The following is a 13,444-nucleotide window of genomic DNA, read 5'->3' on the forward strand; positions in this document are numbered from 1 at the left end:
GGGTGGGAGGGAGGTTGTCAGGGAGGTCAATGTGGATGGAGGTGGGATTCTCAGAAAGGCAGGGAACGTGCACATTCACCTGCACATCCTGGAAAGAAAAGGGTTCTGCTTGGTAGGTGGAAGGTAGGGAGGTGGAAGGTGATGCCAGGGGGGTCAACAGTGATGGGGGGAAAGGACATGGATGACTGGGGGAGGGGAAGGGACCGGGGAGCTGAGATTGTAAATAGCTGAGGCCCTAGCACTGATCTTTGAGGCACTCTATTCATCACAGCCTGCCAACTTGGGATTACCCCATTTCCACCTACTCTTTACTTCCTGTATGTTAACCAATCCTCTTTCTATGCTAATAATTTAGCCCCAAATCCATGTGTCCTTCTCTTGTCTTATTAACCTTTTGTGTGGCACCATGGTGAATGCTTTTTGGAAATCCATGCATACTGCATCTACTGGTTCCTTGATCCACCTTACAAGTTACATCCTCAAAAAACTGTAATAAATTTGTCAAACACACTTTCCCTTTCATAGAACCATGTTGTCTGATCATACTATGATTTTCTAAGTGTATTGTTAAGACTTCCTTAATAATGGATTCCAGCACTTTCCCAACGACTGATGAAAGGCTAACTGGCCTGTAGTTCCCTGTTTTCTCTTTCCCTCCTCTTTTGAATAGTGTGATACATTTGCTAACTTCCAATCTGCTGGGACTGTTCCAGAATTCAGGGAATTTTGGAAAATCATAGCTAGCACATCCACTATCTTGGCAGTTATCTCTTTTAGAACCCTCGGATGTAGGAAAGCAGGAAAAGCAAATCACAAAGTTCCAACATAATTTGAATGGATATGCATCCCAACCCTGACAAACTTGAGGGGCATGAGAAAAGCCAACAGCCCAATTTCAGGCCTGAGTGTGCAGAATACTACAGGTGCCTTTTACATCACAGCGCACTGGGAGGGGTTGGGTGATGGTGGCAGTCTTGCCAAATTGTGTACAGCATCAACATCTGGGTGCTGTGCTCCCAATGCACTTTGCCTGGCCCATTAGAGGAATTCCTGGGGTAGGAATGAATCAGTGTGATGAGCAGAGAGACTGTGTCAAAGGTGTATTTGCACATTGTGTGGGACAGGATATGGATGGTTTGGAGAGCAGCTTTAAGCTGAAGCAGAGTAAGAAGTGACACAATTCCAAACTTGCTGGTATAACTTCTCCCTTTACCTATAAAGCCTCAGAAGCCTTGTTCATGGAGGTGCAGGCAAGAAATTTTGCCGTAATTGTTTATAGCTAGACTGTTCAGCAGGTGGTCAGCATTCAGAGTGGCTAGAACCAGTTAAAGCTAACATGCACTGATTAAAGGAGAGGGGTATTGTGGCTGGAGCAGATGCTCCATGTAAGAAGTGCATCTAACCTGTGAAACATTGAGTCATGGCACATAATGGGATCAAATGGGATCCAAGGTTTTGAGAGGCTGCCCTGGAGGTCTTGGTGGAGGTCGTGGAAAGGAGTAAAGATGTCCTCCACCCAAAGCAGGGTGGGAAGCCAAGCAGGTACACATTCACAGTGGCCGTTTACTGCAAACGTGCTAATGCCCTCACCAATATGGTGCCTGGCGTAACTCACCCCGAAAGTGTGCGCAAAAGCTGCAGGTACCATTTTGGAGATCTAAGGGCACTGGTAGCACCCAAAAGCTCGGTGCAAATGATCCCAATTTCACACCAAGCAGGTGTTATAAACAAGCCTGACTCTTTTAAATTCATATGTTGATTATTCGATTTTTGCTAATCTGTGAAAAGTTCAGTTTTTAAAAAAATTTCCACCCATAATTCTTTGTGAGATATTGGATAATAGAATAACCATAATTCATTCATAACACAAAGTGCCTTAAAGCAAACAATTACACATTCCTTATATTTGAAAGAATTTTTTTTGCAGAGAGAACAAAGCATGCGATCAGAGTTGTAGGACTGAACTTTACAAATGAACTAAAAGATGCTTCCTCAACCTTGTATAAAAATCTCTCAAAGACATTTCAGATGTTGGTATGTAACTGAATGAATAATATTATAAAATGAAGAAGTGTTTTTTTTTCCAACTGTCTGCTATTGTTGGTGAATCTTGCCTTTCAAGAGTGTATAACAGAAATTCTGTTCTAAGACCTTGCTGATGCATTAAGGTAAAACCATTAATAGAGATATTAAAAGTTTAAAAAGGCAATTAAATGGGACAACGTAATCCTGTCACTGTGCAGTATGTGATCTTTTAGATATAAGTAAAAATTAGTTTAGTATCTTGCCTTGGCACGTTGGGGGGGGAAGTGCAGTAGCGGGCACGTGCAGACGCGCCTCCGATCAGTGCCCCCAATCATAAGCGTGCAGCCATTTTACATGGGCGGGCCAATTAATGCCCATAATAAAATTTCCATAACATGTCCCCTGATGTGATACTGTCACATGAGTTGGGACATGTCCATCGCTTTTATTCAAACTTTTATTAAATTTTTAAAAACCCTCGTGAAACCTCATCCCGCCCGTGGATGAGGTTTCATGCTTTTTCTGAAGCCCGCCAGGGCTACTGGCCTGCCCGAGAACCTTAAGGTTGGATGTGCAGGTCCATTAATTACTTCAATTAATTTTTAAATGGCCTCAATAGGCTGTTGACAGGTTGGCGGGCACACAGCTGATTTGGCTGCGCCCCGGCCAACCTGAGAATTGAAATGATGCGGGGTGGCGTCAGGAGTTCTGCCTGACATCATCCCGCATCATTTTACATATTGGCGAGAGGGCCACGCCCACCGCTCGTCGGCCTCAATATCCTGGCCAAAGTTTCAGTTACTGGGTGAAAACCTTTTAGAACAAAGCATTTTGAGGGAATCAGTCAGTTCATTAACTTACTATGCTGATAACTCCTTTAACTCCTTTCATATTATTTTCCTATTATCAAAGTTTCCTTATGCCATCCTATTTTAAATTTTACTATGAAACAAGTTACAGTAAGCGATGTTTTTGGCACAATACATGCAACATACAAATTTATAGATTTTTTAATGAGGTATAAATATAGCAATTCTTTTCACCATATAAATTAATCTGACTTGCTACTGTGGAATATTTGTATTAAATGTTTTGCAACTTTAGGCTTAAGCATGGATACTACCTGGACCTTTGTAGATTTATTTACCCAGCATGTTTTATGAATTGATTCTGTCATCAATTTGGTAGATAATTGAGTCATGTGAGAGAACCTGCTGCAATCCACAACTAATTTTTTTCATAACTTGTAGCAAATTCTTCCTGCAATGGTTCATTCTGTGGTTATATTCCTGGTTATTCAATGCATGTTTTCATTGTATTCATAAGGGAGCACAGCAACAAAGTCATTATTTTTCTGGACAATTAACCAATGATCAGGTGACATGAGTTCAAACTGCATTGCGGAAGCTGGGGAATTTAAATTCAGTTAATTAAATTAAAATCTGGAATAAAAAAACAGGTATATCAATAATGGTGACTGTGAAATTATTGGACTGTTGAAAAAACCCATCTGGTTTACCATGTCCTTTAGTGAAGGAAATCACTGCCTTGCCTCATCTGGCTGACATCTGGCCAGACCCACAGCAGTATAGTTGACTCATAACTGCCCTGTGAAGTGGCTTAGCGAACCATTAGGTTGTATTCAGGAAGTCCTTCTCAGGGACAATTAAGAACAGGTAATAAATGCTGGCCTTGCCAGCGATGCACACATCCTGTGAGTGAATAAATACAAATTGGCAGTAAACCATTGCCATTACAATGTCATTTCAAGAGATAATGGGCAGAATTTTGCCGTTGGCGAGCAGGGGGCGGGGCCCACTTGCCGACGCGTAAATTGCCGCAGGATGACGTCGGGGCGGGGTGGTGGGGGGGGACGGGACCCCGACGTCATCCCGCTCCACTTAAATTTTCAGGAAGGTGGGTCCGCAGCAAACTCAGCTGCGGGCCCACCTGTCAATAGCCAATTGAGGCCATTGACAGGATCATTAAAACAATTAAAGGACCTGCCCGTCCGACCTTAAGGTTGGCGGGTCGGCCAGGAGCCCCGGCGGGGAATAGGAAAAATATGAAACCTCATCCACCGGCGGGATGAGGTTTCATGTAGGGATTTTAAAAAGTTTAATAAAGTTTTAGTGTAATTTATGAACATGTCCCATCTCCTGTGACATTGCCACATGAGGGGGAGATGTTAGGGATTTTTTTTTTCTAATTTTCATATTTTTTAAAGTGTCAGCGATCTTCCTGAGGCAGCACTTAGCCTCAGGGAGATGTGCGCTCTTTCGTGTGCATGCGTGAAAGAGCACACTCTCGCTTTTGGGGAATCCCGCCCGCACAAGGAGCGCATAGCGCTTCCCGCCAGACGTCACGCTGGGTGGGCCTTAATTGGCCCGCTCACTTAAAATGGCGGTGAGGCCCGCTTCTCCGTGCTCCCTGCCCACCGGAGATTGGGTCAGGGGTCAGGCCCACCCGCCCGACAGGCAGAAAATTCAGCCCAATGTTCAACCACCTGGTAAACTCCTCCTCAGTTTGAGATAATAATTCAGTAACTTGATTGCGTTTTTAAAAAAAATTGAACTCTTCTTGGCCACTACCATACTGCTGTTGTCGTGTACACATCGTCCAAATGTTAAACCTACCTATGAGTCTGAAATCAGCACAAAATATATATATTGGTGGATTCTTAGAATCCATTAATGATGTTGTAGCTATAGGCCAGAAGAACTTGTAAAGTTTATGAAGTTCCATACAATGGCAGTAATGAGCTGCTGCAAGTTGTGACTCTATGACAGGCAGCTTTTAAATGCTAAATCCTATTGAGATGCTACTCAGAGGCACAACGGAATGATGATGTCATTGAATGGTGAGTGGTGATGTGGAATGTGTGCCACCCATAGTAAATTTAATCAACCAAAATTTGCTGTCAAAATAGCATTGAGGCTAGTGACAATCACTGTTAATTATGTGTAAATGGTACAGCAAATTCACACAGGGGCAGCTGGATGATTAAGCTCAAATATCCAAAAGTTGCTGTCTGAGGTCTGCTGCTACATTGTAAACTACACAAAAACAGCATCTCACTGTCTGCCTCATCATTAACATGCGTTGAGTAGGGTGAAGCTGCGATGGAGATAGAACCTAATCTCATCACAGAAAGGTAAATGTAGTCCATTCCAGTCTAACCTTTTAACAATATGATAAGTATTAATTACTGCCAATCAACTGTTCTGGCACTGAAAATTAACATTACAAGTGTGGAGTCTTATTACTTCAGGTTTTTATTGTTGGTGAGATTTTTAAAATGTGAAGTTTTATTTTCACTCATGTTGCAGATGCCTGGTTTCCCTCGCTGAGCTGTTAGCAAATCATATTGTCAGCAGCTTGGCATCCAAAAAACTTGAAAACCTAAGTATACAAGGGAAAATCTAACTAAATGCAGACGTCATTAGATGCTTTGCTACAACTAACTTTGTGTCACTATATTGGAGTGTAATGATATGAAAGTATTTAATTTCTAAACATATATTCCTTTAGGATTAAAATTGTTTGTCACTGTTTTGCTATTTAACATTTATTTTTAGAATATAATCTTTTTAATCTACTTCTACCCATTTTCTCTAGTTGGAAGAATCCTTAAAAAGTGTGCAACCTGACGCTAAAGTAAACATTCTAGGATTCACGTAAGTAAGACATTTTGAGGAGAGACTTTTTCACAGTCGCATTTTATTCTTAAGGTCTAATGTCAAAACATAAGGAATCTGATACATAAATAGAAGCTGGAACGTGAACACATGAAGGAATAGAAACATTTATGCATTTTACTTTGGACATATGATGGTGTGTTTTCCTTATTTTTGCCATTGCCTGGTCCCCAAATATCTACTCTGTAGTTTAAAAATAACAATTTTAAGGTAAAAGATTGACAGGGGCATTTGATGCTACTTCTAGGAGGGGCACACATTCTCTGCCCACCAATCCGTAACTTTGGCAGTATTTTTGGATTCCTTGCTCCATGAGCATGAAAATCATAAAAGTTCCTCCAAACACACAAAATTTGAGGAAGGGGAGAGAGGGGGCAGTGACCAACGTCCAAGATGGCTGTACCTTGTCACTAATTGTGAAGTGTGCTTCCCTGCAGATTAACATGGCTACAGTCTGCAGGAGATTATGATTTAGCAGTCCTGAATAGAGGGCTTTATTTTTAAATTCTTTCATTTGATGTGAGTATTGTTGGCAAGGCAATTGTTGCCCATCCCTAATTGCCCTTGAGAAGATGGTGGTGAGCTGCCTTCTTGAACCGCTGCAGCCCATGTGGTGTTGGTACACCCACAGTTCTGTTAGGAAGGGAGTTCCAGGATTTTGATTCAGCTAAAGTAATGGCGATAGAGTTATACGTCAGGATGGTGTGTGACTTGGAGTGGAACATGAAGGTGATGGTGTTTCCATGCATCTGAAACCTTGTTCTTCTAGGTGGTAGAGGTCAGATTTGAAAGGAACTGTTGAAGGATGCTTGGTATGTTGCTGCAGTGCACTTTATTTTGCAGTACACACTGCTGCCACTGTGTCTCGGTGATGAAGGAAGTAAATGTTTAACATGGTAGATGGGGTGCCATACAAGCGGGTTGCTTTGTCCTGCATGGTGTCGAGCTCCTTGAGTGTTGTTATAGCTGCACCCATCCAGGCAAGTGGGGAGTATTCCATCACGTTCCTGACTTGTGCCTTGTAGATGGTGGACAGGCTTTGGGGAGTTAGGAAGTGACTCACTGCAGAATTCCCACTTGTCTTTTATTGTTTCACAAGGCATAGGTGTCGCTGGCTAGGCCAACAGTTATTGCCCATCCCTAATTGCCCTTGAGAAGGTGGTGGTGAGCCAACCTCTTGAACCCGCAGATTATATGGTGTAGGTACACCCACAGTGATGTTACGGAAGGAGTTCCAGTATTTTGACCCATTTAAAGTAAAGGAACTGAGATATCGTTACAAATCAGGATGGTGTATTTGGAGGGGAACTTGCACGTGATGGCATTCCCATGCATCTGCTACTCTTGTCCTTCAAGATGGTAGAGGTCATGGGTTTGGAAGGTGCTGTCAAGGGAGCCTTGGTCAGTTGCTGCAGTGCACCTTGTAGATGGTACACAATACTGTCACTGTGCATTGTTGGTGGGGGAAAGTGAATGTTTAAAGTGGTGGATGAAGTGCCAGTCAAGTAGGCTGCTTTGTCCTGGATGATGTCAAACTTCTTGAGTATGGTTGGAGCTGCACTCATCCAAGCAAGTGGAGAGTATTCCATCACACTCCTGACTTGAGCCTTGTAGGTGGTGGACAGGCTTTGGGGAGTCAGGAGGTGAGTTACTCGCCGCAGGATTCCTAGTATCTGACCTACTCTTGTAGCCACAGTATTTATATGGCTAGTCAAGTTCAGTTTCTGGTCATAATAACCCCCCAGGATGTTGATAGTGGAGGATTTATCAATGGTAATGCCATTGAATGTCAGAGGGTGATGGTTAGATTCTTTCTTGTTGGAGATGGTCATTGCCTGCCACTTGTGTGGCACGAATGTTACTTGCTATTTATCAGCCCAAACCTGAATGTTATCCAGGTCTTGCTGTATTTGGATACAGACAGCTATATGAAATGTCATGTGTAGCCACATTATATGTGCATGTCAACTGGATGGCACATTAAAGTGTTTGAATAGGCAATAGCAGTGTTTAAGAAATGTCACATTAATTGGAGGATCATCAACTCGGTGAAAGACGCTCTTTGGTCTGCCCGAAACTTGTTGGTCTTCCAGCGCAAAGAGTTGTCCCCGACCGAGTGTTGCAGACTGCCAAAGTCCAGGACAACGTGCTGAGGGACACACTAAAGTTTGGGGCAGCCACCGCAAAGGCGCAATGGGGAAAGGTCGCTGTCTAAGACCTTTCTGCCACAGTGCACCAAGGGGCTGGGAACTGTTGAGAGCCCCTCGGGCTGTACAGCTCAAAATGAATGTCTGCAGTGAATACTAATTGTATTATAATTGTATTGAAGCACCTCAGAGTGCAACATGATATATGTTGATAACTCCAATACCATTGTCTGATTGTCTGCATTGACCATATTGAAATGATTGTAATATTCATTGATTGCATTGATGCACCTTGTGATCCATGTATAAAAGTTGAATCTGATTGTACTTATGTGATGGTGATTTTGAAATGGTTTGGAATGTTCTTCCAGATACTTTATGAATAAAGTATATTTTTCAAAAAAAAAAAATTAATTGCCTTGGGAAAAAAAGAAATTGCATTTATGTAGCACCTTTCATGACCCCAGTGTTACTGTGCCAGACACAGTTGAAGTTTATTAAACAGTTTATCTTATTAAATTTGCACATTATATGTCAAGCCAACAGTCACAGGATACCCTCTGTACCTTCATGTGCTATGGTTGCTGATAGAAATATAGGCCATAATTTTCACATCGGCGTGTGGTGGCGGGCCCGGCATGCTGACGCATAAAATGATGCGCGGTGATGTCACCGCGTGACATTCAGGTCTTTCATTTGGCGGGCGCACGCCGCAGGCAGCTGCGTGCCTGCTGTACTGTCAAAGGCCTGTTAAGGCCATTAGGAAACTAATTAAGCTGATTAACAGTGCTGCCCGTCCAACCTTAAGGTTGGTGGGCAGGCGAAGAGCCCAAGCGGCCTTCACGGTTTAATAAAATCTATAAATATTTTCTGAAAATTTCATAAACATGTCCCAGCTCATGTGACGCTGTCACATGCAGAGACAAATATAAATAATTTTTATCCTTCTTTATTTAAAGGTTTCAATATGAACTTATTCTCCCTGACGCAGTTCTGTGCCTCAGGGAGATTTCTGCATTCTTTTGTGCGCATTGGCAAAAGAGCGCATGCCCCGACTCTCCCTCCTCCCCCCGCCCATACAGGCAGCACTGAGCGCTACTGGCTATTTGTCACGCTGGGCAGGCCTGAATTTGCCTACCCATGTAAAATGGCAGCGCGGAGCCAATTGCAGGCGGTGGTCAGCTCCGTGCCCGCTCCCGACCGGCCCACCCGACATGGAGAAAATTCTCCCCATAGAGAGATTTACAGCAAAGAGATAGGCTATCCAGCCCATGTGTCCATGCCAGCCAGAAAAGAACTATCTAGTCTAATCTTACCTTCAAGCTCCTGTTTTGTAGCCACTTAGGTTACAACACCTCAACTGTATTTCCAAGCTGCATATATTAATAAATGTTTGGAAGTTCCTGGATGCTTTGTTTTCAGTTCTCTGTTAAACACATAGTAGGGCCGTTTTTGATGGTACGTCAACCCCCAACATCTTCTGGATGAAAAGGAAACTAACTTTCCTCTCATTCTTCTTCTCCCAATTATGTTTAATCCATACCCTCTGGTTATTGCTTCTTGCTCTTCAGACTATCTAGGCCCCTCATAATTTTAGATATCTCAATAAGATCTCCCTTCAGCCTTCTCTGCTCCAAAGAAAACAAACCCAGCCTATCAGGTATTTGCTTATAACCAATATTCTTCATTCCTGACAACATCCTTGTGAATTTCCAACCTTTACCCTCGTCACTCTACTGCTCTGGCATGTCTTTCTCATTCCTCCAAATCACATATGACACGTCATTTTTGCAAATTGTGTGGAAGATGATACATATCCTTATGATGATTGTATTTTCAGTTTGTCAGGACTTGTCCTATTGCTATGTAAAGTGCTTGTGAGGGATGAAAAACTTGACAAGGAATCTTTTTCATTTAATTCCTTTTCAATTAGCGTTATGTATGATCTTCTGGCCAGCCTGTCAAACTGGCCTAATGAGCTCTCATAAAATGTGTGAGAGCTTTGTTTTATTATGAGGATAATGACTCAGCACAGTTTCAGACCTGTTCATGACAGAGTTATGCTATTTGACCTGCTTGCACCTCTGGAATATAGTTAAGTGGTTGGTGGTTAAGTGGTTAATGCAGAAGATTAAGTTAATCTGTGAAATAATCTTTGTTCATGTCATAGTGCGACAGTTTGAGAATTTGAATTCAGGTTTAAACAAAAAAAGAATCTCGACCTAGAAATTTTTCCACGTTGAGCCTACTGAGATTCCAAAATGGCGGAGTGGAAGCACGTGCACACTTCTAACCAGAAGTGTACCCATTGCCATATCATAAGGGTAAACAAGAGGTATCTTTTAACCAGGCCAGAAGCAGGTGTTAGGCCATTTACCTAGACAAATAAGGGGCCTAAACCTGCATGAAGTTCCATCTTCAATATTGTTTCCTGGCTGCATTTGGGGAAACCAGCCCTAGGGAATGCCTGTAACAATAATGTTAAATTGCTTTCCTGAATGTGGAACTGGGAGGAGCAAACCTCGTTCTTTGCTTCCATTTACCATCCCCTCCAATCGTTACCATTCCCAATATTTCCCCCTCCTCCTGGGACCTGGCCCCTTGACTCTCAACCCAAATCTTCCAGCCCTAATTTCCCTCTCCCTTGACTCTAGAACTCTTGACATGATATTCATCTGCAGTTTTATGTTGTCTTCCTCCCTCCATTCCTGACCGACCCCCCAAGACGTGCTTAGATGAGTGCTGCTGAGACCTTAGCATTGGCCCATTTTTGCTGTAGTCATTGTCAGCCATATTGCAGTGAGATCTGAGGCCCAATATCAAGAGTGTCTCAGACTTCACAAAAAATATTTGCTCTCCAATTTTTAGGCCCGAGATAAGAAACTCCTGGTAATGACTGAGGCCAATGTCTACACACAATTCAGTCAGTACTGAGGCAGTTACAGAATTGTTCCAGCTGTAAGGTTAGAAGCAGCGAACCTGCACCATAGAGATGACATTGCCAATTGCAGTCAGTGTCCAGCAGCCTCAACATTTGTACCTCGGCCTTCCACCTTGAAGTAGAATTAACAGTATCAGCTGCGTGCATGACTATCCAACTAGACTGTATTATTGAATTTCCCAAAGTAAAGGGGCCATCGACAGCAGCCACATGACTGGCTCTTTGCAGGCGGAATCTTTTGGAGATGTTGGGGGTCTTGTCTGCCATCTAGAGAACTGGCAATAAACCCATAGTACCTCCTTTGCGAAAGGCCTGCCTAACAACAGGGCAATCAGGCAGTTGAGGGGCCAGCCTTTCCATGGGATCAGGACCCTGCTCACTGAGAGATGTCAGCCAATCAGAGACCAGCTGCTCTTTTGCTCAGCAGCATCACTAGGGAGGTGGTGGCTGCTGCCAAACAGCAGCCACTGGAGGCCCAGCATCGCAAAGCGACCCAGGCCTGAGGTAAGTAATTGTGGGAGGGGTTTTGTGGGATGGGGTGTGTAGGGGGTGTTAGCAGCAAGGGCAGAGGGGGCTAACCTTCAGGTCCACCCCTGCCCTTTCCTAATGTGTGGTCCCTCGATCAGGCACTGAATGCCTTTGGAAGAGCAACTACTAATCCCTCCACCGCTGCCGATGGGTGACAAGCAGTCCGCACAGATTTACTTGTGCTCCCCATGAGGCAACAAGCCCAGCGTGGCTTGGTTATTACCAGTGGCAGTGGGATGAGACCTTTAAGTGGCTGCAGAGATAGTAGAGACATTGGTTGAAATATTCCAGAACACACTGGATTCCGGGAGGCTCCCAGCGGATTAGAAAGTCACTAATGTGATGCCCCTGTTCAAGAAGGGAGGGAGACAAAAAGCAGGAAACTATAGGCCAGTCAGCCTAACATCTGTCATTGGGAAATGTTAGAGCCCATTATAAAGGACATTTAGAAAAGCTTAAAACAATCAAACAAAGTCAACATGGTTTTGAGAAAGGGAAATTGTTTGACAAATTTTCTGAGTTCCTTGAGGATATAACAAGCAGAGTTGATAAAGGGGAACCGGCACATGTACTGTATTTGGATTTCCAGAAGGCATTCGATAAGGTGCCAAATAAAAGGTTATTGAGCAAGATAGGAGCTCACGGTATTGGGGGTAATGTATTAGCTTGGATTGAGGTTTGGTTAACATGCAGAAGACAGAGAGTTGGGATTAATGAGTCTTTTTCAGGTTGCAAATATGTAACTAGTGGAGTGCCATAAGGATCAGTCCCAAGGCCTCAATTATTTACTATCTATATTAATGACTTAGAGGAGGGGGCAGACTGTAATGTAGCCAAATTTGCTGATGATACAAAAATAGGCGGCATGTTGTGATGAGGACATAAGGAATCTGCAAGGGGATATAGACAGGTTGAGTGAGTGGGCAAAACTTGGCAGATGGAGTTTAATGTAGGAAAGTGTGAGGTCATGCACTTTGGTAGGAAGAATCAAAAGGCAGACTATTATTTAAATGGAAAGAGACTCCAAAAAAGTGCAGTACAGAGGGATCTGAGTGTTCTTGTGCGTGAAACACAAAAGGTTGGCGTGCAGGTGCAGCAAGTAATTCAGAAGGCAAATGGAATTTTGGCCTGTATTGCTACGGGAGTTGGAGTTTAAAAATAGGGAAGTCTTGTTACAACTGTACAGGGTGTTGGTGAGGCCGCACCTGGTGTATTGTGTACAATTTTGGTCTCCGTCTTTAAGCAAGTATATACCGGCATTGGAGGCAGTTCAAAAGAGATTCACTAGGCTGATTCCTGGGATGAAGGGGTTGACTTATCAAGAATGACTAACCAGGCTAAGCCTTTATTCATTAGAGTTTAGAAGAATGGGGGGTGGTCCTATTGAAACATACAAGATCCTGAGGGGGCTTGACAGGGTAGATGTTGAGAAGTTGTTTCCACTAGTGGGGGACTCTCGAACTAGGGGACATAGTTACAGAATAAGGGGACACTCATTTAAAACTGAGATGCAAAGGAATTTCTTCTCTCAGACGGTAGTGAATGTCTAGAAACCTCAGAGAGTTGTGGAGGCTAGATCACTGAAAGTATTTAAAGAGGAGGTAGATAGATTTTTGAAATATCGAGGAGTTGAGGGACGTGAGGAGATGGCACGAAAGAGGATTTGAGGCCTGGGGCAGATCAGCCATGATCTTATTGAATGGTGGGGCAGGCTTGAGGGGCTGAATGGTCTACTCTTGCTCCTATTTTTTATGTTCTTAAGTGGTCATTAATTGTCCACTTAAGGGCCTCAATTGGCAGCGGGGTGGAAAAGCAAGTCACGGACCTTCCTGTCTGGACTTAATCGGGGTGGAGGCTAACCCACCATGCTCTTGCCCGATTAAATGCCCTCCTTTTCTCCAAACATGCACTAGAGAGGGCAGAATATTCTGCCCTGCATTTCCTCTTGAAGTAATGACTATTTTAAACAGCTTACATCTATTTCTGGGTTCTGTCAATCTCCTGGTAAAGAAAGGTGTGTACTTGTGCTGCAACTTGTAAATTTTAATGAGAGGGAGTTGGGTGCTGTGAGATGCTGTGGCTGGTTTCCATCTTCAGCGTTCACT

At 43.3% G+C, this 13,444-nt stretch overlaps 1 protein-coding gene across 1 annotated transcript in view; it reads left to right on the forward strand.

Moving 5' to 3' along the window:
* The first annotated feature begins 1,061 nt into the window (after positions 1 to 1,061).
* LOC144681112 (adhesion G-protein coupled receptor F1-like) overlaps positions 1,062 to 13,444 on the forward strand; it is a 136,424-nt gene continuing 124,041 nt past the window's right edge. Inside the window, exons 1-3 of the mRNA XM_078542842.1 lie at positions 1,062 to 1,164; positions 1,928 to 2,034; positions 5,644 to 5,702. Of these exons, the coding sequence (XP_078398968.1) occupies positions 1,062 to 1,164; positions 1,928 to 2,034; positions 5,644 to 5,702 (269 nt within the window). The remainder of the gene's footprint in view (positions 1,165 to 1,927; positions 2,035 to 5,643; positions 5,703 to 13,444) is intronic.

The sequence above is a fragment of the Cetorhinus maximus genome, chromosome 5 (genome assembly GCF_964194155.1).
Source record: "Cetorhinus maximus chromosome 5, sCetMax3.hap1.1, whole genome shotgun sequence".
Taxonomy (NCBI): Eukaryota; Metazoa; Chordata; class Chondrichthyes; order Lamniformes; family Cetorhinidae; genus Cetorhinus; species Cetorhinus maximus.